At 44.8% G+C, this 25,002-nt stretch overlaps 7 protein-coding genes and 1 non-coding gene across 8 annotated transcripts; 5 read left to right on the top strand and 3 right to left on the bottom strand.

Moving 5' to 3' along the window:
* The first annotated feature begins 4 nt into the window (after window positions 1-4).
* Window positions 5-108, top strand: JR316_0011673. The gene has a single exon. It is a non-coding gene; the product is annotated as a tRNA-Arg (tRNA).
* Window positions 109-195: 87 nt separating this feature from the next.
* On the bottom strand, window positions 196-1,494 carry JR316_0011672 (uncharacterized protein; the record flags this gene model as incomplete). The annotated part of the gene is made up of 5 exons (XM_047897318.1): window positions 196-439; window positions 588-1,050; window positions 1,135-1,178; window positions 1,255-1,352; window positions 1,411-1,494. 5 exons carry the CDS (start codon window positions 1,492-1,494, stop codon window positions 196-198), a joined length of 933 nt encoding a protein of 310 aa, XP_047743727.1.
* A 4,406-nt stretch (window positions 1,495-5,900) lies between these two features.
* Window positions 5,901-6,520, bottom strand: JR316_0011671 (uncharacterized protein; the record flags this gene model as incomplete). The annotated part of the gene is made up of 3 exons (XM_047897317.1): window positions 5,901-5,962; window positions 6,018-6,192; window positions 6,263-6,520. The coding sequence occupies 3 exons, from the start codon at window positions 6,518-6,520 to the stop codon at window positions 5,901-5,903; spliced, it is 495 nt and encodes a 164-aa protein (XP_047743726.1).
* A 1,365-nt stretch (window positions 6,521-7,885) lies between these two features.
* Window positions 7,886-9,551, top strand: JR316_0011670 (Cyclin-dependent kinase 1; the record flags this gene model as incomplete). The annotated part of the gene is made up of 7 exons (XM_047897316.1): window positions 7,886-7,897; window positions 7,951-8,244; window positions 8,307-8,503; window positions 8,563-8,638; window positions 8,692-8,730; window positions 8,785-9,087; window positions 9,138-9,551. 7 exons carry the CDS (start codon window positions 7,886-7,888, stop codon window positions 9,549-9,551), a joined length of 1,335 nt encoding a protein of 444 aa, XP_047743725.1.
* A 1,316-nt stretch (window positions 9,552-10,867) lies between these two features.
* Window positions 10,868-11,932, top strand: JR316_0011669 (uncharacterized protein; the record flags this gene model as incomplete). The annotated part of the gene is made up of 1 exon (XM_047897315.1): window positions 10,868-11,932. One exon carries the CDS (start codon window positions 10,868-10,870, stop codon window positions 11,930-11,932), a length of 1,065 nt encoding a protein of 354 aa, XP_047743724.1.
* Window positions 11,933-11,957: 25 nt separating this feature from the next.
* JR316_0011668 (eIF-2-alpha kinase GCN2) lies at window positions 11,958-12,352 on the top strand (the record flags this gene model as incomplete). The annotated part of the gene is made up of 2 exons (XM_047897314.1): window positions 11,958-12,038; window positions 12,107-12,352. 2 exons carry the CDS (start codon window positions 11,958-11,960, stop codon window positions 12,350-12,352), a joined length of 327 nt encoding a protein of 108 aa, XP_047743723.1.
* Window positions 12,353-13,604: 1,252 nt separating this feature from the next.
* JR316_0011667 (Beige protein-like protein 1) lies at window positions 13,605-21,578 on the bottom strand (the record flags this gene model as incomplete). Its single annotated transcript, XM_047897313.1, has 27 exons — window positions 13,605-13,668; window positions 13,731-14,059; window positions 14,118-14,632; window positions 14,688-14,828; window positions 14,891-14,950; window positions 15,000-15,123; window positions 15,182-15,308; window positions 15,363-15,449; window positions 15,506-15,724; window positions 15,790-15,853; window positions 15,906-15,978; window positions 16,030-16,285; window positions 16,339-16,395; window positions 16,448-16,607; window positions 16,661-16,786; window positions 16,840-17,138; window positions 17,195-17,430; window positions 17,495-17,766; window positions 17,816-18,364; window positions 18,417-18,905; window positions 18,969-19,056; window positions 19,114-19,586; window positions 19,639-19,824; window positions 19,883-20,165; window positions 20,216-20,887; window positions 20,947-21,207; window positions 21,264-21,578. 27 exons carry the CDS (start codon window positions 21,576-21,578, stop codon window positions 13,605-13,607), a joined length of 6,525 nt encoding a protein of 2,174 aa, XP_047743722.1.
* A 1,124-nt stretch (window positions 21,579-22,702) lies between these two features.
* On the top strand, window positions 22,703-24,893 carry JR316_0011666 (Linamarin synthase 2; the record flags this gene model as incomplete). The annotated part of the gene is made up of 11 exons (XM_047897312.1): window positions 22,703-22,716; window positions 22,877-23,029; window positions 23,080-23,254; window positions 23,309-23,509; window positions 23,570-23,650; window positions 23,731-23,783; window positions 23,835-24,066; window positions 24,122-24,208; window positions 24,262-24,381; window positions 24,436-24,506; window positions 24,566-24,893. 11 exons carry the CDS (start codon window positions 22,703-22,705, stop codon window positions 24,891-24,893), a joined length of 1,515 nt encoding a protein of 504 aa, XP_047743721.1.
* Between the last annotated feature and the right edge of the window lie 109 nt (window positions 24,894-25,002).

Raw genomic sequence — 25,002 nt, 5'->3', positions numbered from 1 at the left:
ATATGGCCGTGTGGCGAAATGGCATCGCGTCTGACTACGATCAGTACGTGCTCTTCTGGGTCCGTAGCCCGAATCAGGAGATTGTAGGTTCGACCCCTACCTCGGTCATCTTTTTTATTGCTCTATTTTACATAGTATGGATACAGACAGACATGGGGTATACGTAGGCTAATTTTTTCTCTTACAAAGGTAATATTATCGTGGTATATAGGGACTACTAGCTCCGGTTGGAACGTGAAAAGCGATAGGAAGGGTAGGAGGGTTAATAGTGGACACTCCACTTTCAGTAAAAATACCTAGTTTTGTCTTTCTGAAAACATGGCAAGCCATGATGTTCATGAGCATCATATTGGGAACCAGAAATGTTGTCTTCCATGTCACTTCGGCACTGGTTATGAAAAGCATCACAAACGCGAGAAGTCCGGTAGTAATGGTGGTTCTTGAGTGAAAATTCTCAGCATCAGCAAAAGCCCAAAAATTCGGCGATACCTTTTCTTTTTTCAATGTATTGAAAGAAGAGAAGGAAGACCGAGAGGTTCGGCAGTACTTTCTTTTCAATGTATTGAAAGAAGAAAATGAAGACTTACAGATAGTATATTTGTCCGTCCTGGAGTAGAGCTCTTGAGAAAGCGGGCATGTAATGGCCAAAGACCATGGCCCGAACGCCTTGTTTAATTATGCTATCGCGATTTGCGTTGTTGTAGAGTGTGTTGGTGGCGAGTCGCCAGGAGATAGCGAGGAAGACCAAGGTGTCGTGTACGAGCGGCATGACGAAGTCGAGTGCGATGTAGGGCGATATTCTGCCTGTTGCGCAGTAGACGAGGGTGCCGGAGGGGTTGGACTCGGGGTACGCTTCGAGGCCTTGGAGGGTGAAGATGAAGCAGCCGAGCACGGCGAGCCAGCTGAGCGCGAAGAAGGCGGTGACGCGCGGGCTTGCTTCGTAGATTGCGCGCACGCGGATGAGGAAGAGGAGGGAGGTCGTGCCGATGGAGCCGGCCATGAGGATGTGCACTGCGAGCACGTATTGGCTGCATGCTTGGATCGGCGCGGCTGATGGGGAACAAGCGCTCGGTGATGAGTAACTTAGTTATCGGAGGGTTGTAGGGGCAATGGAGATATGGTTTTTCTACTTACTCCCGTACATTGTGGCCATTACAACGAAGGCGATTGTTGATAATCTGGTTTGTAATACATTGTACGATTAGCTTTAGATGGGAGTTGGCAAGCGCCATAATTGAGATGTATAATGCAGACCTTGAAATTATATACACCCCCGTCGCCACCCTGAACCTATGCCGGACGAGAAGTATAAACTCGCTTCTCAAGTTGCTCAGGATGTCCCAGAGAATGACCTGCCCATGGAGTCGATTAAAATATATTGACAAACGATAATCAGTTTCTGAAGCTCACGGCACTACACCCAGCCAGAATATACCTCAAGAACAACGACTCGAAAGACAGGTCGGCGACCCGGGGAAGAGGAGCGTTTGACATCTCTGCAGTGAAGAAGAAATGCAGGGGCCTTCCTGAGGACTATGACGAGAGCAGGTGTCTTTATACTTCCCTTTCAACACTGTAAAAATACCAAGCCTTCTTGACCATAGGGCGTAGAACTAGGCCGTGTAGATCTCCAAATGATGGCTTCGGTGATGATCCGCACCAGCGGTGATATCTGCGTGCCAGCGGCATCCAACAGATGACTTGCCATATGCGGTTCATTTTTTGACATCTGCGACGAGTGCAAACTGGGTGTAGAAAATGCCGAATTGTATAACTGGAAGAGGTTTTCAGCGATAGTTTAAATATGAGTCAGGCAGGACGCAGGTGGCAGCGAATCTCTCATGAGACCCGGTTTCAACACAGATGGAGACCACGGAAAGTATGGGAAAAAAACGCAACAAGTTCTGCGAGATCTCGTATGAGTGGTTTTGCAAATGATGTACCTGGTAACGCCCGTGACACAGTAGGGCTCGTACACCAGTCGTTTCTGACTCAGCATATTTCGAGCTCCGCTCGGTTTCGTCAGAAACGGCTGGGCCAAACGGTTCGGTTTTGGCAGAGTCACGCTTTGTCACGTCGGACTTAGTGTTGCGACCACTACCCGTCCCCCTCCCCCTCGAATTCTGAATCCTCTGAATCTTCAATAACATCGTACTCCTCCTCTATTTCCTCAAGATCCATGTCAAGGTCAAACCCTGCACGCTAGACTCGCCCATACTGTCTGAAGCTGAAGCATGATTTGAATCTACAGAGGATGTAGAGACTGCATTTGGGACAATCTGGGTATCCAGAGGTTCACTTTTGATGGAGGTGGGATGTGCAGGTATGTCTCTTTCATTGTCTGTTTCATCTGCAGAGACTGGGTTCATTAACCGCCCGGACCTGCCATCTAATCTTAGAAGCAGTTCACCTGCGCCATGATATATGATTTTTCGGCTAAAATTACAAGTCATTTTTTTCTCAAAAAAATTTTTTTTCGTGACCTTGTAAAAATGAATTTTATTATAAAAGAAACCTATCTAAATGATTCTGAAGACAACTTTTTTTTAAGTTGTGGAAGGTTGTTGTTGAGGCAAATCGCGTTTTTTTCACTAAGTCCGAGTCACAAAACGAGGATTCCCTCAAATCCGCCTTCTGTGAATCTCTCTCTTTTCGCACTCCGATCAATGTTTGACGACATAAACAAAGACAACATTTGTACAAACATATCACTCGGTACCTGCCTTATCTAGAAAAGAGACGAGATTCACAGAAGGCCTGGCTCGCGAGGCTAGTGACACAGTATTGAGAGATGGAGTATGTGTGTCTTCATGGTAACTCACACAATGGCAAACTGGCAGCCGGCAACCGACCATGGTGAGTGTCGTTCAAGATTTCACTGAACCGTAGTCCTAAAAACAAAATCACCTAACGCCCTGATATCGCAGATTGACTTTGCATCAGTGGTGGGCGGTCAGCCCACAGTGGATGACGGTCATAAAAGTTACGGTTAGCATCAAAGTCAGAGACGGTTAGTGACTGTTCATAGCGGTCATGACGTTACCCATTCGGCTGTCAATGCTGACTGAGTGCCATCAGTGCTATTTTCCAAAATTGAACCACGGCATCACAGTTGATATTTTTTTTAGTTTGCTTGTATTATATAATCTATCTTGCTACTGAAGAGCCCAGTCCCATTCCCCCATCGGCAAAAGTGACCAAGTCCCCAAATGCCTTAGTAAGGCATTTGGGGACGCCCAAAGGCCCCAAGGCGCAAATGGCCTTTTATATCGACTAAGTAGAGACTCGCAATTTTGAAAGGCTACAAATCCTTCACTAGAATGAATGTTTTATCAAAATCTAAATTTAATGAAATCATTTCGGTAAAATTTGGGAGACCCAAAAACATTTGGACAACATTTGAGTTGCATTTGAGAGACCCAAAAAAGATTTGAGGTTCACACAATGCTACAGCTTGTTTATTCTTATTTATAGCAGCCATTTCCCAATAATCACACACTTTGGAAATACTAACACAATAAAATTTGATTGACTACAATGGAGGGTACATAGAAACGAGTACAGATGACGATAATGGTCAACCAGACCCTGGGAGACTCCGTGTGACCAGGTCACAATAACTCGTGTGATTTGAGATCTGGATCTGGATGTGTCACAGTGAGTCATGGTAAGCAAAATGCAAAATGTATGCGCATTTGATGCGCATATACTCACAATTAATTCAACATGCATGTCCGTAAGACTGTAATCTATACTTGATGGAAAGATGTATCAAAGTCGAAGGAGGAGCAAAGACATAAAAGAAATTGTCAGTTGGGTTGCACTGGCAGTTGGGGATAATTGATTTACCTTGTGAGTTTAACTTTCAGGCCTATGTCATGTGCATGGGACACCAGAAGATTGTGTTGTCAGAACCAGGAGACATGAGAGTGAGGAAAGAAAGGAATTCGGGGCATGTCTTGAGTTATTATACACATAACATTGATTCAATCTCCGACTTAATTTGTAATCAGACCTGGGAGGCTCTTTGTCGATGGCTAGACAGAAACGGTGGACTTTGCCTTAAATTGACATTGTGCGATGATACTGTGAATAAATTTTTACATTGAAAAATCATTTTTTGCGCACTCTAAGGCCGGTAATCATTTGAGTGCATGTCAAGTTGAACTCAAGCTTTTCTTTTTCTTTTTATTTATGATCAATTATTCACTCTAAGTTCTATGGCAAACCAATAATTGAGAAATAAGTGTAAGTATGTGAAATATTTAGTAATAACTTTTGGGCTCTACAAATGTTTTTGGAGCCTCCAAATGCCTTCTAAATGTTTTGGGTGCCTCCAAATTTTACCCAAATGTTTTGTGTGACATAATTATGTCACATGAATCATTGGCCTTCCTTAAAAGGCAACAAAGGCATTTTGGGACTTGGTCACTTTTGCCGATGCCTGAGAAAATACCTTTTATGGTATAGTTGGTCAGGTCATGGTCATGGTCATGACGGTTACTGATGGGAACGTAACTGCTTCTGACTTTGCTGACAGTTATCTGACCATCACTGCTTTGCATGTTAATTGTGCCCGCTGATATAATACAAGACACCGCGGAACGGACCGCGTGAGTTGATCATGAGCATTGATAAAAGAACGATCAATCCGCTAATTCCAAACTGCGGCATTTATATCTGCATATAATGAGGAATAAAAGCTAGAATAGAATGTAGACATTGCCACGGCGGGCAAAAGTGCTGACTAGTCAGCCTGGGAGTTGGTCTGACCAATCACCTGACCAGGGTGCTGACCAGTCACCTGACTAGTCATGTAGCTGTCACACATATGTTGTCACGCTGCTAAGTTTCAGTAATTCCGCTCATTGATTGTAGAACAGAGGATCTCTTTTCTATGCCCCGGACTTACATTATTTGCTTCTTTCATGAATCTTGTTGAAGATATCTAGCATGCATTGACACAATTTTGGTACAACGTCTATCAATTGTCCATTTATTTGAATAATGACCAAATTTGAACCAAACATGAGAAATATCCAATTTATTCATTGCTTTTCCTCAGTGATAGTGCTTTGGAAGACAATGGTTTAACATTTAATTGCCATTTAATCTTATGTTACTGAACTCATTTACCAATACTAACCAGCGTGACAACATTTGTGTGACCTCTCCTGACTGGTCAGTTGATTCGTCACGGAACGCGTCGCGATGTGGTCACGTGACTGGTCAGACCAACTCCCAGGCTGACTAGTCAGCACTTTTGCCCGCCGTGTGCTGTATATACGGAACGCGGTCCCGTGCAAAACGCGATGGTCGTGTTACGGTGTTAATTACGAAGTCACGTTTGCTTCGATCTATCATGTCAATAGTACCATAACTCAGTCAAATCCTCGTGGCTTGACGACACTTTGCCTCAACTTAACCCGAAGAACTGACGCGTGATGCTTAAACCCATTGCGTAAACGTCAACAGTAAATTCTCCTGGAATACTTTCTCTGGGAAAACTCATTGACAATGTAATCATATGGTTCAAATTTAGATGTGTTTTACAATTCTCCTGAGGCCGACTCCGAACTCTCAGACCCGCTGTCCACTTTGACCCGGAAATTTCAACAACCAACGGAAAGCCAGCCATAATTCTACTGACGGCCCGGGCCCCGGGAAGTGATTTCTTTGGCTGTCAACCACCTATCAACGACAAACGGGACTGACATAGTTGACTTAGTCAAAAGATTGACGGTGTACTTGAGATTGTCGGTATTTATGCCAAGCTTATACCACTGGTCAAGACATCATAACAAAAGTGTCAATAAATAATGGCTGCTGGAATAGTGACTGCATGTTTGCGTACCGCTGTGGTCGAATATTGCGACGACGTGATTATTACTTGGCTATTTTTAACCAAAGCTGGATGTTGATCTGTATACTTTGACGATCTTAGCCAGCAAACAGTCCCACTCTGTTACAAAACAAACAATTAACCAGTGTATAATTGAAAAAAATCAAATGTTCACCGACACTATACTTCCTATCTCGTGTATCTTCCAGCGGTTTGACTTCCTCGAGGTCACTGTGGGCAACAATGTACTGAAGAACCGTAGATTCCTGGTGGACCATAAGACATTCTATAGGCAGAATGGTTTCTACGCGGTACTCCGCGTACCGATGGATCAATGTATCGACTGTTGGCTGAGTAAAAGAGCAAATCGCAATCAGGAAATCGTAATGAGATGGTGGTGCAAATCACTTGAGGACCCACCGATTCATGGAGTCTCGAACGACGGTCAACGACACGAACAGCTGTAGACTCTTGGACATATTTGATCTTGTTGATGTCGTCAAAAAGGTCCCAACGAATTTTCAAATCCTCGAGTCTTTCTTTTACCACTACGAGACGTTCTCGTTCGCGAAGATATGTTTGGTCGTTGATGTTGTATGAAGGCCTCATTGAGATATAATAAGGGTCACTGTCCGGGGGTGGGTTGGGGACGACGACAGCACTAGTGTTTAAAGCCATTAAGAGGTAGCAAAAAGCAAAAGAAATGTGAACTTCGACTGTGGAATAGGTACTATGGGGTACTGAAGACCATTACGATAGGTCGTACTTTTATATGAATTCCATGGTATCCGACGAGGACAAAATAAGGCGTAATCTAGATATAACTAAACGGTTGGCAAGTTAGTGCATTACAGTGTATTGTGGTTTTGACTCGGTCACGATTCTCCTGATGAAGTTATCGGTCTGATTATTTACGAGGGTTGTTCTTTATGGGTTGAGAGAATATAGATGATCAAAGCACGATAGCAGCACTACATACCTTTGCCTGTAATATCGGCTCTAATCTTGTCTAGTATAACCCTTTAGAGTAATCGCACCACCAATCACAAAGAGGTTGTATGATCGAAATTCAGAACCTCCGAGTCATATCCCTTCAACCCCGTTGTAAGTAGATCTACGACTGCGGATTATCTCGGAGATTGTTGATTCGGGCGCTGTCAGCGAAGACCGATTTAAAAGTGAATCTCTATACCTCTGAGATACGCCGGAATCTTTCTGTGGAGTTGGCGGCGGTGTAACTGTAACTTAAGTAGTACCTTCTACATGTTCCAAAAATGTAAATCTTGGCATTTTACAGCTATTTTCATATCGATAGGCCCAACGTAAAAATATATTCATACAGTCGGACTTGAATTTCTGCGTAGCCTTGTTACATAAGGAATGCTCCTATGTTGATTTTATTTTAATCTATGGTACGATCTTGCAGAAAAGCGCTGACATGCCTTTCAGTTTGAGAAGGGAGTGTCTCTAGGATGCTGCTGATGTGGTGGTATTGCTTTAGTTCTTGTAGCTCGACTTTTTTTGTAAATACTCATCGACGATTTTGCTAGTTCCCGTAATTTGCCGTCTTTAAATTTTATGCTCCGCTCAATAAAATTCTTTATCCGTGTACGTGTAAATTTAGCGGATAGGTCTATCGATATGAAAATAGCTATAATAAAAATATAGATAAGTAATGTTAATGACCTGCCACTCTGGGCATGTGCCGCAATTTGCCGTTACACACCTCTGTCGTATTTTATCCACAACACAAACTTGTAAAATGTGAAACAAGCGAATTTTAAACTTAACATTTCCGTCAAATTGCCAGGGATTGTGACAATTCGATGGGAATTGCGCCGGTCGCACATTCTACAATTTTGTGTTGTCATTTTTAGCTTAAAGGCCGGCGCTCGGAACGGAGTTCGAATTATTGTTGTCGTGCGTATTGCCAGAGCAGCGATTTTCTCTCTTAGGAGCTTGGAAGCACAGGTAAACCGGTCGACGAGCTTGCATAACACTCATAGCTCTTCTGCTTGTTCCCTTTCTTCTGGTTCGTAAGTTATGGGAAACTTGGCAAGTCAAAGCTCCTACAATGACTATCGGATTAGTATTAACTATTAAGGTAGATTTGGTTTGATCCTGGGGATAGGCACTCGGTCACCACCAACCAATTGCTGGTGTTTTGGGATTCCATGCGAGAGTGGTTCGCAGAAAGAGGATATCATCTTTACCGCCTGACCATCTTCGATGATCCCTGTATCGTTCCCTATGCCACGTCAACCATTCCATACAACCCACACCCAAGATTGAATGTACGAAAGAAAGAATTTGAAGCGGAGGACCCATTCCCGTATGCGTATATGGGAGGGGATTACCACAACAAACGTGACGACGATTTGTATGAACTGGGTCTATATACTGTCTCTGAATTTCCCCTCTTTATCTGACCCAACTATTGACAATTCCGATTTTTACCAATTAGGGACGCGTAATGTTTGCGCAGGATACAGAAGGGAGACATGTGGTGATCAAGCTTGTTAAAGGAGGTTCTGAGGAGGATAAAATCCTCCATTTGCTCGCAAGCCGGCCTGAGCTCAAGAAGAGGGAGACTTTTACTGCTATAATACCCATTCTTGATCTTCTACCTTGCGAGGGTCATTGGTTTGCAGTCATGCCAAGGTCAGCAATATCTACACCGAATTGATTAATATAGTCGGTTAAACCACACATCTGTCAAGGTGGGATATCACTTGGAACTCGGTACCGTTTCCAACACCGGAGGTCTGTGTACAACAGATTATATTTCTACTGAAGGTAATTGCCTTCTGCATTATCCCCATGAAATTCTAACCCAGCGGTTTATACAGGCCCTCACATTTCTTCATGAAAACAGGATCTTTCATCACGTATGTTTGCAATGTCCACCTTTCATACGTTTTGGCTCACTTTCTGCTTCCTAGGATTTATGCAGCAGGAACATGTTGATCAACCACTTTTCGAATGCAGGGCTGTTAGGCATGCCAATCAATCCATTCAGAAAGCACCTGCTGCAGCAAGGCGCTTTGGTATGCGTCTTATCGGATTTTGACTTCTCGATCCTGTTGGATGAGGAGAGATACGGTCCCAATCCTCGACTCGGTATACTTGGGGCGGATGTAATCGGAGATTTCCCTCCCTTCGAAACTCTTCACGGACACGTCGATTACGACCCATTCAAATATGATGTTGCTCTGCTTGGAATTTGGTTTAGCGACACGTTCCAGGTACTGTAATTATTTATAACAAACAAACTACTCCCTAACCTCATGTTCAGCACATAGTCAAGGATGTGCCACTTATTGCACCTCTCATTGATCGGATGGTGACTTCTCGGCTGGACAAAAGATTTACGGCCAAGGAGGCCCTTTCCTTTGCGGAAGGCATCCTTCCAACTGCGGCAGGTTTGCGAACCTTGTATACCGATCGCGCCCCACGCCCACCTGCATACTGCGAAACTGATTTGTGGAAAGACCTTCCTGATGATTTTGTGAATCAGTGGGCAGATTATCGGGATGATCGATCCTCGCTCTATTTGCGTTTTCTTTACTATCTGAACAGACATGTTCCATATGGCACGTATGGCGTTTACTTCTTCCGATTGACGGTGAGAGCGATTCTTTTTGTTCCTCGTTTATTTTTTCGACCCTTTGCCGCATTTTCGCGGTTACTTGTACGTCGAGTGACCTAGCAGTTGTAATTTCTAGCTAAATATGATGCATGGAGAAGAGCCGGAAAACCACATTAAATCTTTTGTCACAAAGTAACATAGTATCTGAATTTTTTACGGAATGTAGTCACCCCATTATCTTTCCACCCTTCCTGAGCCAAACGATGAGCTGCACATTGTATGGAATCACACTTCTATTTGCCGGATATCTTCGCCGAACCACGGTGTGCCTACGCTTTGCAGAAACATTGGATTGCTATTCTTAAGCAGAAAAGCAGTACAACATTGAACAAGGCAACTACTCAGATAGCTTTTATTGATTGCGACAGGGCCGTGCCGTGCGTCATATCGTTGCAGTGACAGTACAGAGATGTCTGGATTTAGGCAACCACAGTCCCATTTAGTGTGTTTTCTTTTCGACTGATTCTCCACTTCCATTTTGGAGGTTTCTCTCGGAGGTTTTAATTGAGATTGTGGAACATCTGTGAATGATTCAAAGATGTTCCGACAAAGATGCACCGACCGAGCTCTGACAGGAGAACGTAAGAGAAAGTTCATTTAGGTAGATGAAACGGTATGAGAACGACGTTCTGTCTCCTTGATAATTAGATCATTTGGACTTCGTAGCGAAATTCTCCCGTCTCGAACCTCGCAAGGCTACACCGGGACACCAAATTGTGAAGTATGATGGAGTGGTACTGTGGTAGTCATGTGTGAAGCAAAAGAAATAAAAAAAGTAATAACATATAAGGAATTACCTCAAAGGACAATAAATGAATTTTTTAAAAAAGCAAAAGGAATTCTATACATGGATCAATCCTGCATTTTCCGAAATTGAGGCCGGCTAACATCTGACTACGACATTCGAATAAGACAAAAGCTTTCATATCTTCTTGTAACACCGCATAAAAATTAGAATTCAATGTTCATTCTGCAATGCCTATTCAGCTCATATTCAATAGACTCCGTGGGCTGGAATCACAGAGGAGTAGTCATTTACACAGAACACAGTCGAGAAGATAACAGAACGAGAGGAACGCGGTCCCGTGCAAAACGCGATCGTGTTAATTGCCAAGTCACGTTCCCTATATCGAACGCAGTCGAACAATGAAAATTGGCCCCCTTCTGAATAACTAATTGCTCCTTCACGGTGATCCCTTTTACTCCCAAGAAAACGGGTGAAGAGGTTGAGTTGTTCAACAACTACTCGTCCATCCAGGCCATATTATTTTGATCCCTTCCTTGCACGACCCACCAATTCATAGAAGATCGAGTTGTGGCATTTTCACAGGCCAATCACCCATCCATACTACCTGTGGCCGAACAGATATACAACAATGATTACACCGGAAGGCCTGTGCTTCAATAACGTACCAATGGCGACTCCAATTACGCCGCCTTCTGCAGTATCCCGCACAGTACGACCGCTGCCTCGACGATTACGGAGCCCAGAAGATGCAACTGCACCAAGTCCGGCTCCAGTTCACGATGATTCAAGCGAGTCTATGGCGACTCCTGGATTAATCCATGCAACTCCCAGCACTCACAAAGAATCAATTCATACATCCTTCTCTGTTTGCTCAGGTATCTATCATGTCGAGACTCCTACTGCGCACTGTTCCCCACATGTGATACATAGGGGCAGTAGTGACACGGACAATGGAGAAGATGAGGACACGGAGACAAGCGAAGAAGAGGATGATGGTGATAGCGATGAGAGCACTGGGGAAGATGATGAAACTGAGGATGATTCGGACAGCAGCAATACAGACAGTCAACATGGAAGGAGCCAGTGGTATACTTACGACTGGGAATTGGACAAGCCGACAGACTGCGATAACACTGAAACTAGTCAATCAGCTCAGATGGACACAGCACAAGCAATGCTATCTCTTGATCCACTTTTCAAAGAACATGAAAAAATCCTTCCACCCCATGTTACTGGGAGAACACATTCTAAAGAATCCGACAGCCGCATCGACGCCAATCAAATAGGTGTTAAAGGGCAAGTCGTAATACCCATTCGAGTCCAAAATCTGTCGGGTGGTAATGGGGTCACCCAACTCGACATGGTGAGGATTATCATCGCTACACGCCACAAAGAGAGCAAGAAGCTAGAAATATCGCTGCCAGAGAAGAAAATCTGGGTTTTGAAGCATTATGATCCCCACCAGCAAGGGTCAGGAAGGGAATTTGCCCAAGCAAAATATCAAGGCATGGTTCAAATAAACACAGAGCGCAGAGCGTACGCGCGCATTGGGTCTTTGCCGCCAAGAGCAGAGGGAACAGAGTTCGTTATGTGGATGGGGGCTAGCCTTAGGCTAACCATTGACACCAACGAGGAGCGACTGGGTATCTTGATGGCAAGTATCTCTTTTTACATCCAGGTGATTGTGGACTAAATCCACACATTTGTGACAGCCCAGAATGACAAGTGACCTGGAAAGATGGCTAGGTGAGGTTCGTATTCCTCCCCGTGATGAAACGCGCCGTATCATGGCGCAATGTGTAAGTTTTTCGACCCTGTCTCCTGCGTGGCTCCATTCACTAATCATTCCCTCGACAACTTCGTACAGATCATAGGCCTTGCAACACTACACAGCCTTGGAATTATACATGCCGATATGAAGCCGGCAAACGTGTTCCTCGATGAGCGCTTGAACGTCAAGATTGGGGATTTTGGGCTTTCTCGATTTTCCGTCGAGCCAAGACCACTTAGGGCCAACGTCGGATACGGGATCGTGAGAGTTGGTACGGAGCTACCAGGTGGACTATTGGGCGTTGGGGGTCATTTTGATGGAGATGCTGGTCGGAGACGATGAGGTACGTGCTATCAATGTGGCGCTTTGTTTTGACACGTTGATCTCATTTCTCTTTTCGGATTTTTTATCCAGTTCTTGAAGACCCTGCGCCAGAGTCGTTTGCACAGGTGGGCTAGAAGTCACAAGACCGTCGAGCAGCGCAGAAGGTACTGCCTTGATACTTCGCCGACACTCGATGATATGGAGTTGGAAGTCCTATGTGGAGTAATTAACTTCTACTTTTCTTCAAATATCTCAGTGGCTAAACAACCTTCAATTACAACCCCTAGCTTCTCGATCCTTGCCCCCAAAGTCGATTTGGGGTTGAGCGACTATTGCTGAAAACTTTCTTTGTAAAGAGCAATGGTGACTCAGAATTTCATGGAATACACAAGCATGGTCTGTATTATCTGTTGCATTTCAATGGAAACGTTGAAGTTAATTATCTCAATAATTTATTAGCTCGAGAAAGGCCAATAATATTTAGCGACTCGCGGGAGCAAACTCTGAAAGGGATTGATATTCTCTTTTCAGATGAGTCTGCAGATGGCGACAATTGGGCATGGGTAAATCCCGCCATGTTTGAACAGTAAGATACCAGGGGATTTCGGCTTTTGGATTAATGTATCGCTTTAAGTATTGTAGTATAATTGTAGAAGATGTAGTATAATTTTGAATACAATTTGAATTAAAATTGATTAAAATGAATGACTGGGTTGGTTTAATCTTCAGCTTCTCGATTTTTTCCCAATGATTCAATCGGGTTCGATGGATTGCTCCTTCAGAAATACTTCGAAAAAGAATTTAAAGACCAGTGCTAAGAATTTCAAGAATGGGGAGATTTTTTTCGACAACATCCTTTTTGTAGTGTGCACTGTGGGTGATATATTCACCGAATTCATCCTACTAAGTATAACACTGGCAAGGCCAGAAATTGTCACGATCCAACAAATCAGGCACTCAATGGGTTCGACATGACCATTTCAGACAAGTCGTCAAACGGCGACGAGTGGGCATGGATCAACCCCAATCTTTTTGACTGATGGAAAGCGCTACTCATCTGATCATCTATTATTCGACAGACGCTATAAACCTTTCTTAAGATTTGCATGGCATATAAATTGTTGAAAGATGAAAATGCGATAGAATAAAAAATGGTGTATGATATGAAGACAAAGATGGAAATAGACGAAAGAAAATCGACAGCGCCATTAAATATACATCCAATGAAAAATAAATTAAAAAAGAAAGATCAATTTTGGTAGCCGTTTCGCTAACTGTCTGGTAGATTCCAGGCGTACGATTTGCCTGTTTCTTCTCCATGATACAAAGTTTCCCTGTAGGGAGAACAACAAAGTCAGATCCAAGAGATGATAGGAAGAGAGGAAGTTAGACTGACCCCAAGAACTTAATCGCCGTCACAGCTGGTGGCCGGTTATGGCCAACCATCCTCACTTTCATCGTGCGAATTGTCAAGAATTCCCATTGCGCCTTTTCACCGTCAGGTGTACCGTCGGCCGTCCATGTCCGCAGTGTTATAGATCCATCCGGACCGCCAGTTGCAAGCACACCGAGATGAGAATATTCGCGTTCATGGAATGCCATGGATGTGATTGTTGGTACTAATGGGGAGAAAGACGATGTTTTCGTCAAATCCAATGTTGTGATGTGGCGTCCATTGACTGTATGTAGGCATAGTTTGAGGCGCGAGCACGTTGCAATGTATCCCTACAATCAATGATGTTACCATTCCAATTCCAACCAAAAAAAGAAACCTTGTGTATACCGTGCTTTCGTTGATAGCAACAAGATTCACTGCATTTGTTTCTCCGGCTTCTCCATGCCATATGGACCGTACGTATACACCACGATTGAGGTCCCATAAAGCAGCGCTACCGTCTTTGGACCCGCTGACGATCAAGGACCACGCTCTTGAGGCAGCAACGCAGGTAACTTCGTCGGTATGCACGCGCATAATGTGAGACAGTGTGACTCGCATACCGCTCTGAGCGCCATTAGGATGTGGCCCACGGTTTACTTTCCACAGTCGCACAGTGTAATCGCTCGATCCGGTAACAAGACTTGTCGAGTCGGCAAACGCTGCACAATTGCAGAACGCGTCCTCTATCACTTGCACGAGTCTATGTTCGACCACGATGCGAAGCTCTGCCGACCTTGGACGCCACTCGACATGTTCCTGTGGAAATTGAGGAAGGCAGAGCACGCCCTCGGGACAGGGGTTCATTTTATCGCTGAGAATGTCTGGAACAAGTTCTCGGACCGGTGTCGTCGGTCCCAGGTCTATCGAGGAACGCTTATTAATTCTCTATTTGTTGTCTATAGCCATAAATTTTACCTTTGAAACATCGAACATTCTGGGTGAGCAAGTGTGGATCTTCTTCAATTCCGTGAAGTGTACCAATGGGTAGGCTATGTAATCCATGATGATATCGTTCAGGGTGAGGTGTTGTAAAGATTTTTCGGGGCGTTTGTCCAACTGAAAGCAAGTAAAACAAGGTCAGGTGCGAAACACCTAAACATAACAAAGCATGTGCCTACAATTATGAATGATACCAACAGTCGCCTCTCGCTCCAGGTCATCTTTGATAGCATCAAGGTCTGAACAGCAAATAAGCATATAACTAGAGGATCATCTACTCTGACGAACCTATAGAGCCTTCATACGACAACGGATGAAAAACGTTCAACGACTCAGGATTGCGCTGATTGCATCCCCAAATCAGGTCGATCCAAGCTGGCAGATGTTCACTAACAACAGGACTTTCAAGAGCCTATTAAACGCATAAAAATGGGTGTTGGGTATGGTAAGATAAATAAAAGAGTTATTACCCTTCTGTTGAGCGTAATGAATAACAATGGATCCTGATGTGCCCATGGAGGTAGCTTGACATCATGGATCCTTTCGCCAGTCTGCTGGAGGACCCCAAAGTCATGATTGGCAGAATTTTCCAGGAATCTAAGAAGTAAAATATCAATATAAATTGGAGACAGGACCAACAGCCATACGTACTCCGGACAAGTGAAGAATTCTGGAATAAGTTCTCTGACATCTCCTCGTACATCATGAGCAGCGGACTCATAAGCTCGGGGTAGATCACTACATAAGTAATCAGATGTTTTCTTATGAATATATGTGCCTCAAGGTAGACGTACCTGAACAATCGATCGGGTAAATCCCAATCACCACCTTGCAGTGTTTTGAACATGTTCGTAAAGGGTGCGAGACGTATCATGAAATGGCAAACAATCATGGAGGAGCTGAAGTGAGTTCCATAGTGGAACGGCTCCTCGCCAACACTCTCCAAATTACTGTATCGCGTTTCAGCCGCCTGCCTCCGGACTGAAGTCAATGCACCCATGGGCTTTGTTAGGCTAAATAAACACCATTAAATCAAATTCAAGATGCTCTGTGAGGTAGTTAAGTAGTCAACACTTACTCTCTATATGAATCTGGATTGTTCAGGTCCAAAATTTTAGAGGTGTAGTCGCTGAGGACCCAAGCTGAATGAAGGCTTGAGACGTGGAACCAAAAGTGGTGCAGATATATACTTACGGAAAACAGGGTATTGCGTAGCGTCACTGGGAGTTCGGCCTGAAATTTGATTCAGAATACTGAGATACGCAAACTAGAAAATTTGAGTTCAGCTTTGCATGAAAATAATTCAAACACGACAAACATTGCTAATTTCCCTGGCCTGCCACTTCCGCGTGGCGGTTGAAAGCTCATCCGTTCTAAAGCCAGATAGCACCCTTGATCCCATTTTGCCAAACATTGGCGTACGTTGTGTTTGAGGAGCTGGACCTGGCGTCATACCAATTTCAGAGTATGGCCGACCTACTATTGTGGAAAGCCGGTGTTCTAGATCTGATCTGCGCTTTTTGTCAAGGAAAACGATAAGAAGGGATCGGCTGTCTTTGAAGTATATTTCCAATCTAAAAATTACGGCTTTAGTTTGCTGACACGGGTAGAAAACGGATTCACTTACGCGACATCGCGGAATAAGAATTTCTTGTCGCTACAGGTTGCGATTTGCGTATGTGCCCTAGTCAAGGCTATCAGACGATCGAATGTCTATCGCCATCAATGGTACATACCATCGCTGCGCACGCTGGGGGCCATCCAGTTCAACAATGCTTCCAGGGATAAAGAGGAGGCGTTTAGGGGCATCGTGGGCATCGATGACTTCTCCATCTTCGTTTTCAACAACGCCATCGAGCATGTATATGTGAGTGCGTCCAAGGATAAGAAGGCCCGCTGTTAAATCAAATGAGAAACATTGCTAGCACAAAAACCGCATGTGAACTTACGCGAAGAATCTACTCCATCGATACGTGCCACCGTGGCAACAGCTTCGATCACATCTCCAGGCTCAAGCTCGTGACGAATTCTTCTCAGTTTATCGTCGACGATCTCTTCCGCTAAATCTTGTCGTTCTGTTCAAACAATTATTAGCTAGTACAGAAAAGTCATTACGTAATTTGCCAACCTTCAATTTCTGTGGCAGAAATTTCATAGGCTTCTGCCCATGGCGGTACTTCGACCTGCATGATAGACGAAGTGTCAGGCTCAGGCGGATTGACTCCTCGCGTAACTTCTTCTAGAGCATCTACTCGCGAACTGGGGCTGTTGTCGACCTGTGGCTCGAGTTTCTTCCTGATCCGGTGAGGTCCTTCAGTCTCGTCCAATCGCCACATGATTGGCTCGTGATGAGGCCAAAGGCCCCGTTCCGATGTGAGCAAGTATGTCCACTCGGTTAGCCTTGATACCTGACGCCTATGTTCTCGCCTGTGTGACATCATATTAGTTCAATAGGTTGGCACATAGATGCCAGGGATACCCACATATCCAAAACAGTCTTCCTGATCCTCTTTCTCTCTGAAGTTTGCACCGTCTTCCTCCATTCCGTCATGCGGTTGATCGTTCGGATAACGGATCTCTCCCCAACTTGGATGCTGAACCTTGCAGATGCGATTCGTTGTCGAACAGACCGATTATCCACAACAAGATCAGGATCAATCGCAGTCGTCACCGCATTGGGATTTGCAATAACTTCCGCAGATTGTATGTTGTCAAGAATCTGGAGTTTTCGTTTTCTCAGTGGTAAGACAACTAATTTAATTAGAAGATTAAAGATAAAATACCTCGCGCTTTTGTCCACCACCAACAGAGTTGTCAAGAGCAAGTGCTAACCCAAAATGAGTCAATTTCTCCAAAATCCGAAGGTTCCAGTTATTGATGTAAGTGGCTTTGGAAAGTTTCGAGACCATGGCCTTATATGCATCGATGAACAGTTGCGTGGTTTGCTGCGACTCGAAAATGTGTCGGAAAGTAGAACTGGATGCATGTAACGTGAGGAGCTCTTCGATGAGCATCTCCATTGTTGTTTCTGTAGACCAGGACAAGTTTCCTGCTGCTGCAAAGGTTGGTCAGAGACGACGGGAACAAAAGATAAAAAATCTCACCTTCGCCTTCATCAGATATGTGGCAGTTATTGGCCACAGCAATCAGGCCTGAACGCAACGCCGCAATGATGGTGGGTAGGATATATGTGCATGAGACAGTTGTGCTTTTCGTCCGTTCCTTCTCCTCTCTCCTCGTCGCCGAAGTAGGTGTCGGAGCCTGACTATTCTCCGCAGAACGCGTATCGATTCTCCCTAAGAGTAGGTCAAACGCCGCTTTATTGACAGTTGGATCCCATACATTTGGTAAAATTGTCTTCAACACGCTCCACCCAGATACCAACTCGAACTTCCTGCTGAATGAACTAGATACGCGAATGCTGATGGATATCATGTTGAGGATTTGCGCTGCGACCGAAGGCGAAGGGCGATCTCCTAAGAGAAGAAGAAGAATGCGGGTCATTGGCAGAACTGTGGTGAATTTGATGTAGTAAGAGTGTCCCCCAATTATTTGCACAAGGAGGGAAAGGACGAGTTCAGCCTTTTCGCGCGGTGGCAATTTGAATTCAAATCTTGAAATGACTGAATGAGGGGACCCTTCGCCATTGTTGTCTGACAGAAAGAAAGTTTGAGTACATATGGTGACGAGCATGCAATCACCTACTTTCATGAAGATTAGCAGCAAGGTAGGCAACGACTGCTTTAATGTCTTCTTTCACAAATCCACCAGGAGCCCTCAATATTACTCCTAACGTTTGAACAAGCTGTGCCTGCATGTTGTGTCCAACTTCATGTGTACTCGTCAGTCCGTTTGGCTCAGGCGGATTGCTATACCAATCTGCTTGAAGGGCGAACATAATTTTTCGAACAAGGTTCATCTTGCTTAACCTTTGCTTCCAGTTGAAGGCTTTGTACCTGCTTAGCTCAAGTAGGGTAGCAAATTGGTCTAGGTGAGCTCTTTGAATCTCAGGGCGAGTGCGCGACCAGAGAGAAAAGTCAAGGGCTAGTGCGCGATATGCCAGAGGGTTGACAACGGTAGATTGCTCGGGTGAGTTGAAATTGATACCGAGAAATTCGAATAGAGTTTCAAACGCAGTAAGGTTGATTAATTGCGCTTTAGTACGCAGAATATCGCCCAGAATCTCATAGCCGCCTAACCCAGGAACACATGTAAGATACACGAAAAAGAAAGCAAAAATACAAGCAGGACACTGACGCAATCTTTCCATATCTTCAGAGTTTTGCCAACTATTTTTGAGACCATCAGTCAAGATCGACAGAGTACGTGATAGTTCATGTGATGTCTGTTCGCCATTAGCACTAAACTATCAATAAAAGCAAAAAAAAAAAAAGGATCTCACAGATGCAAGTTGAACGAGCCGTAGTCCCACTGCAGCTCCCCCAATCTTCCACAACGCCACGTCCAAGCTTTCGGCCTTCACTACAAAGACATCCCCCACCAGCTTCGCATTTCTCATCCCAACATCAACGCCAATGGAATCCTTGATAGTAGAATCACCATCACCATCAACACCCCACTCAAAATCTTCCGATGCCACTATGAACACAACCGACTCGTCCTTGAGCCCCATGGATGACATTCCCTCTCGAAGCGCCTTGACTATCGGGCTTTGCGAGCCTTTGCCCTTGACTGTGACTCCTCCTGGAGGACTTCGAATAGACGATTGATTGGAACCAGTAGATGAGGCTGAGTTAAGGTACATGTTAAGGGAAGTTGAAGCTTCGTATGTGAGGAATTTAACAAGTTCGCGGTCCTGGAAAGAACCGGTGTATCGAGGACCGAGATGGTGGATCAGACGAGGTAGATCATCAGCTAACAACAGCATCAGTATGTATAAAAAAGCGGAAGAACATCAGATTCAGACCCAAAGGTAAGCCAAGAAGGTACGCCGAAGCAAGGCACCAGCTCATCGATGAACCATTTTGCTTCTGAGCAGTGAAGTCGCCGATTGTGTATCGTATTCCCGAATTGGAACCGTATCCGGAGAACAGCTCTGCTCGAGGGTACGTCAGATTCTGACCATCGACGTATGCGCCATCAATATACAATCCTAATATATAAATGCTTAGTATATGCATACGCAATACAGAGACTAGGGTTGAACCTACTCAAGTTTGGATTTCCGCCTTTCCGTTGGTACCATACGAAGGCAAGGTGGGTCCATCGCCCCTTCTTGAGTTTGGCCGCAGGAAAGATGACTTCGTCGTCAGGTGCTGCACTGCTCCAGACAGATAGTTTACCATCTAATCGGGCAGCAATTTTTAGGTGGGTACGAATCGGTGGAGGAGCATTCAAGCGGTGCAATGAAGTGGATGAAGGCGGCGGAGATGGAGATGAAGCAGAGAATAGCGTATAGGGAGCCGTTGGTAATGTGGATGGGAAGAACCATATCTATGTTTATGTCAAGCAGCTGCAATAGTTTGGGAAGTACACAAACTTACCAGGAAACTGAGGCCATCCTTTGGCAACGTCCTCCATTTGTTAGTGTCAGAGTCTCCTAGGACGACTGCCGCTGGACCTTCCATGGAGAAATGCTCGACCCAGCGACTCTTCATCCCAAATCGTGCGACGTCCAAAATCTCAGGATCGAGCTTGTCGTCCACAATGGCAGCCGCAAAGAGACCGCGAGCTTCAGCCGTTGTAGCACCCATTTCCAGCAGGCGCCGCAGAAGTTTCTGTAGAACATGCCTCTCCTTGTTTCTACCATCCTCGGCCTTCTTGGTTGTTCGAAATCTTCTGAAAACGTCTCCCACTATGCCTAGGCTTGATAGAACGCCTGCATTCCTATGATTGAGTCCAAATAGACCTTCAAATAATTTATACAATCCGTAGCGTCCGACATCATTCAATGTGCTGGGTACTGCAAGGTCCCACAAAATACGCAACGCCCCAGCGTGCCTGATGATTCCAACGACCTTTTTGACCTTCTCGTCGACGGTCTCGATGTCTTTATCATGTAAATCCGTAAAAAATCCGACCAAAAGAGGCGAAAAATCTGACAAGGAAAGTGCAAGAAACAGGGATAGAATGTGTAAATGTAGGTGGCCAGCATCATCCACCTTTGTCGGGACACTTTGGAGAGCCAGTTTCAGGGAGTCATAGCCAACCTTGGTCTATAGTTGACAGAATCCATCAGCCTTAGCACGCAGTTATCCCGAATCGTGTAACGTACCCGAAAATATATTTCGTTCTCTGGGGAATCTTTCATAGCTTCACTTAGCACCACAAAGACTCGCGTTATGCAGTCCTTTCTGATCTCGTCCAGGGGCTCAATAAGCTGCACAGGGCTCACCGGCACAAGATTGTGTTCATCCTCTGTGGAAACGCTCAACGAAGCGAGGACACTCATGAGTGCCAGGAAGCCGTCCATCTCTCGGAAAATATCCTTGGTGCATGCATCCTGCTCCATTATTCTAAGCATTTCGCTCAACGTCTGCATAAGTTGGATAAGTAAGACATTGACATTATTAGAGCGCAGACTCCACGCACCTCCATCCGCCCTCGCAACCCGTCCTCCGAAGCTTCTGCTCCGCGCACCTTCAACTCTTCCACTGAATTGCGCATGAGTTCAACCAACACATCTCTGGCGAATTCCTCTGGCGTGATATCCTGTTCTGGTGAGAGACTTGCCCCAAAGGTTCCAAATCCTCCAGAAGATGCAAACGATGCATTGCCTGGCGAGGTTAAGCTGTATGCCGTCCTGGGCGGCGACGTTGGGTTCTCTGTAGCATTTGCTGGGAATGTAGGCGAACGCGGGGACAGATCAAAGCGTGAACGTAGAGGTGAAAGCAATGTTTGGAACATAATAACTCTCCGACGTCGAATGGATGTGCCTCTGTAGTCGTATTTTCTGTGTCGTGGAAGAGGTCGATCCACTTATAACATGGTGAATCTTCAGCGCTCTCTTCCTTGGCTCTGTTCGCCACCTCAATATTGAGTACAAGTCAAATAGAGAGTTGGCCACAAAACTTGAGTGTAAGGCTGTCCGGAGTTTGACTGTTTGATATCAAGAGAGTGACAAGAGGGGTCGTGTCTCGGCTATCAACTTTGACGGCAACCACCACGATCTTCCGTTGACGAGCACAACCTGAACTTGCACAATTGTTCCTTATCATGGGCACATTCTACTCTGACACAGATGATGTCCAGGAAAGCCGCACGTGTACAAGCAATCATACAACTAATTTGTCGTACACCATTCCCAAGAAAAGGCGGTGCCCAACCTTAGTACTTCTGAACGTGTTGTTGACGGGTGCTGAGGATTTCATTTGCAATCTTTCTTGGAGGGTTTTCACCTGCCTAGACGAGGATGGCGGATGACACAGGAGCAAAAAAAAGAGGCACTATCAGCACCCGTGAGCTCCATCTAACTTTCTTACAATGCCAACGAGCAAGGACAATGTGAATGGTGAGATCAAGTAGTAATTAAACCTATTTGACACCAATATCACACTCTCTAATGCAGACTTAAAATTACACAATCAGGACCTAGAAGCAATTCACCAAAGCTAACGACGACTATGACTCAAGATGAACCTGAATTGGATGGATATTATTCATATCATAGCAGACCATCCTTTGTAAGTACATTTTTAAATATGGTGCTATGCAAATTATGCGGGACGCTCTATAAGCGATCGCGGCAAGAGTATCTTCCGTGAGCAAGTATAGCATTAGACAGGTAGTGTGAATATTTTGCACATTCGATGTCGCATAAATTTTCGATGACGATTGAATATTAACCATCGAACGCGTTCTGTTACCTTGTATCGACACCTCCTATTCGCTACCGAGCTCAGTGTGCCGAAGGTCATTTCTTCTAGACAGACTTCGATATCGAACAGATCCTGCGCAACGAGACCCCAAAACCCTGCTTTCTATTTTACTCGCCAAAGTAACCAAATCTATATAATCCAAGGCGCACTTTCATGCACCACTCCAGGTCTGTTACACTGTTGCACAATGTCTTCTTCCCATAAGAAAAACCCTCACTTTCTGTTTTCTTCCATTCCAGCGTGGGGTAATCTTGCTTTCTTCGGTCAACCAAAGATTGGATAGATAACGAGGTTTTTTTTTTGTTCTTACTTACTAGGTCATACCAGATCTTTCTGTAACCTAGCGGCCCGAATTGTCAAGGAGGACGAACATGCGCTTGTGACTTTGCTGCTCACCCCAAACTTGATCAAGAACGCTCAAGCTGAGGTTGAGGCGGAATTTCGCGGTGCGGTGCCCGACAGCGTTATTCGACGAGTTCGGTGAGATAAACAGAGCCAACTTAAACAAATGTTTATTAAATTCATTTCAGCATTCTTTCTTCCATCAAGCACCAGAAATTAAGACTTGTCGAGTTGTTCAGGGTACACGCCCAAGCATATGCATCAGAGTATTACCCTGCTCTTATCCAAGGCAAGGCGCTTACCTGTGCGGTGACGGGCACTATCTTTGATGGTGTTACACCCCCCAATGTTGTGGTTATTGACGTATGCAATGTTCTTTTTCGACTCCTACATGTATTTACTTTAATACCTGCATAGTACATGGCTTATCCGATACTCCAAGTAACACGGGCGATATCAGGAACGTCCGTACCAATTATTGCATGGATAACGGGTCATGTTTCGAACGTGATTCGTTCAATGGGCCCCGAGCATTTCGGTGGAATAGGTGATTTAGGTGCCAAAATGAAGACAGAAGCCGCGCGCTTGGGGGTTTCCCCTTTGGAACTTGGTGATTCTGTAAGGATGCTATTTTCACAATTTTTAAAGAATAGTGAAACCTCTAAACAAATTTTCAAGCTACTGGACACCTCGATTGGAACCATTGTTAAAGTACCGGGGCTGGTGGAGATGTACGATTGGGAGTTGTTTCCCCAGATTGTAAGTCGCAAAGTTACCTTCGTTCCTGTCAAAGACTCCCGAGTTGGCTCAGCTTGTAATTTATGTACTTTCTGGTTTAGCTCCCTCAACCTGTTGAAGTCCCTCTTTCTACCATCGTGAAATTTGGTCATCGGTGAGCTGTCACTGTTCTATTTTCCACAGTATTGTGTGATGGTATATGTAGAAGTATCAAAGAAGCTGACGATGTTTTGGTCACATCCACCCATTCCTTTGAAGAGGAGTCCATGGATGGACTAAAGGCTTGGTTGTCGGAATGGAATAAAGATGCGTACATCATTGGGCCCTTGCTACCTTCTGGGTATGGCATACTCGAGGAAAGCGACCGTGGATCCAAGGAAACTAGAGATTTCCTCGACAAAGTGCTAAAAGAACACGGCGAAAACTCAGTCATCTTCGTGAGTAATGTTTGGCATTGTGAGCGTAGACCGGAGTTCAAGGATCTTGATCCAGTTATCTTTTGGTACTGTGTTTTGGCCCACCTCGCAAGATTATATCGAAGAAGCAATCGAAGCTTTTATTGAAAAGAATATCCCATTTGTAAGGCATTTTGACATGACACAAGCAGCAGAATTGACCATGGTCGACTACAGCTTCTTTGCTATGCATCTCACATAGCTAACCTTTCGGAAGAAATCATCAACAAAGTCCAAGGGTCCGGCATAGGTCTTGTATCTAAGTGGCTCCCTCAACAGTTTATTCTGAACCACCCAGTAAGTAGTTACTACTGCAAGCTTTGCTTCATTCCACTTGAGATTTTTACTCAGGCTACCGGTTGGTTCATCTCGCATTGTGGACACAATAGCGTAATGGAGTCGCTAGCTAGTGGGATTCCTATGTAAGTACTTCAGAATTGATATGCATAATCGGCCTGTAAGGACTAACTTCAATAAATAGGCTGTGTTGGCCTTTCCACGCTGATCAACCTTATGGCGCCGCACATATTAGTGAAAACCTCAAAGTAGGCATAGAACTCATTGAAGTCAGAACAGGAGCATCGGGTTTAAAACCTCTACGACGCAATGGACGTCAGGCCAAGGGGTCTCGCGAGGCTTTCGGGATTGAAATACGGCGGGTCATTGATGACTTACGCGCAGAGAGAGGAACAGAGATACGCAAAAATGCTGCAAATATGAAGCCGAAGCTCGCGAATACTTGGGCGGCGGATGGTGGAATAGGAAGGAAAGAATTCGAACGTTTTTTGACGAAATATAATTTCTTGTAATCAGGGAATTATACATAGTGTAGAGGTCGATCAATCGGTTGTTTATAACAATTTATGTTATGATCAAGATCGACTAACAGTTGGGCGCTAATTCAACGCCGACGCGGCG

This window comes from Psilocybe cubensis, chromosome 11 (genome assembly GCF_017499595.1).
Source record: "Psilocybe cubensis strain MGC-MH-2018 chromosome 11, whole genome shotgun sequence".
Classification (NCBI taxonomy): Eukaryota; Fungi; Basidiomycota; class Agaricomycetes; order Agaricales; family Agrocybaceae; genus Psilocybe; species Psilocybe cubensis.
The sequence above is the reverse complement of the archived record's forward strand: the minus strand, read 5'-3'. Positions and strand labels throughout refer to the sequence as shown.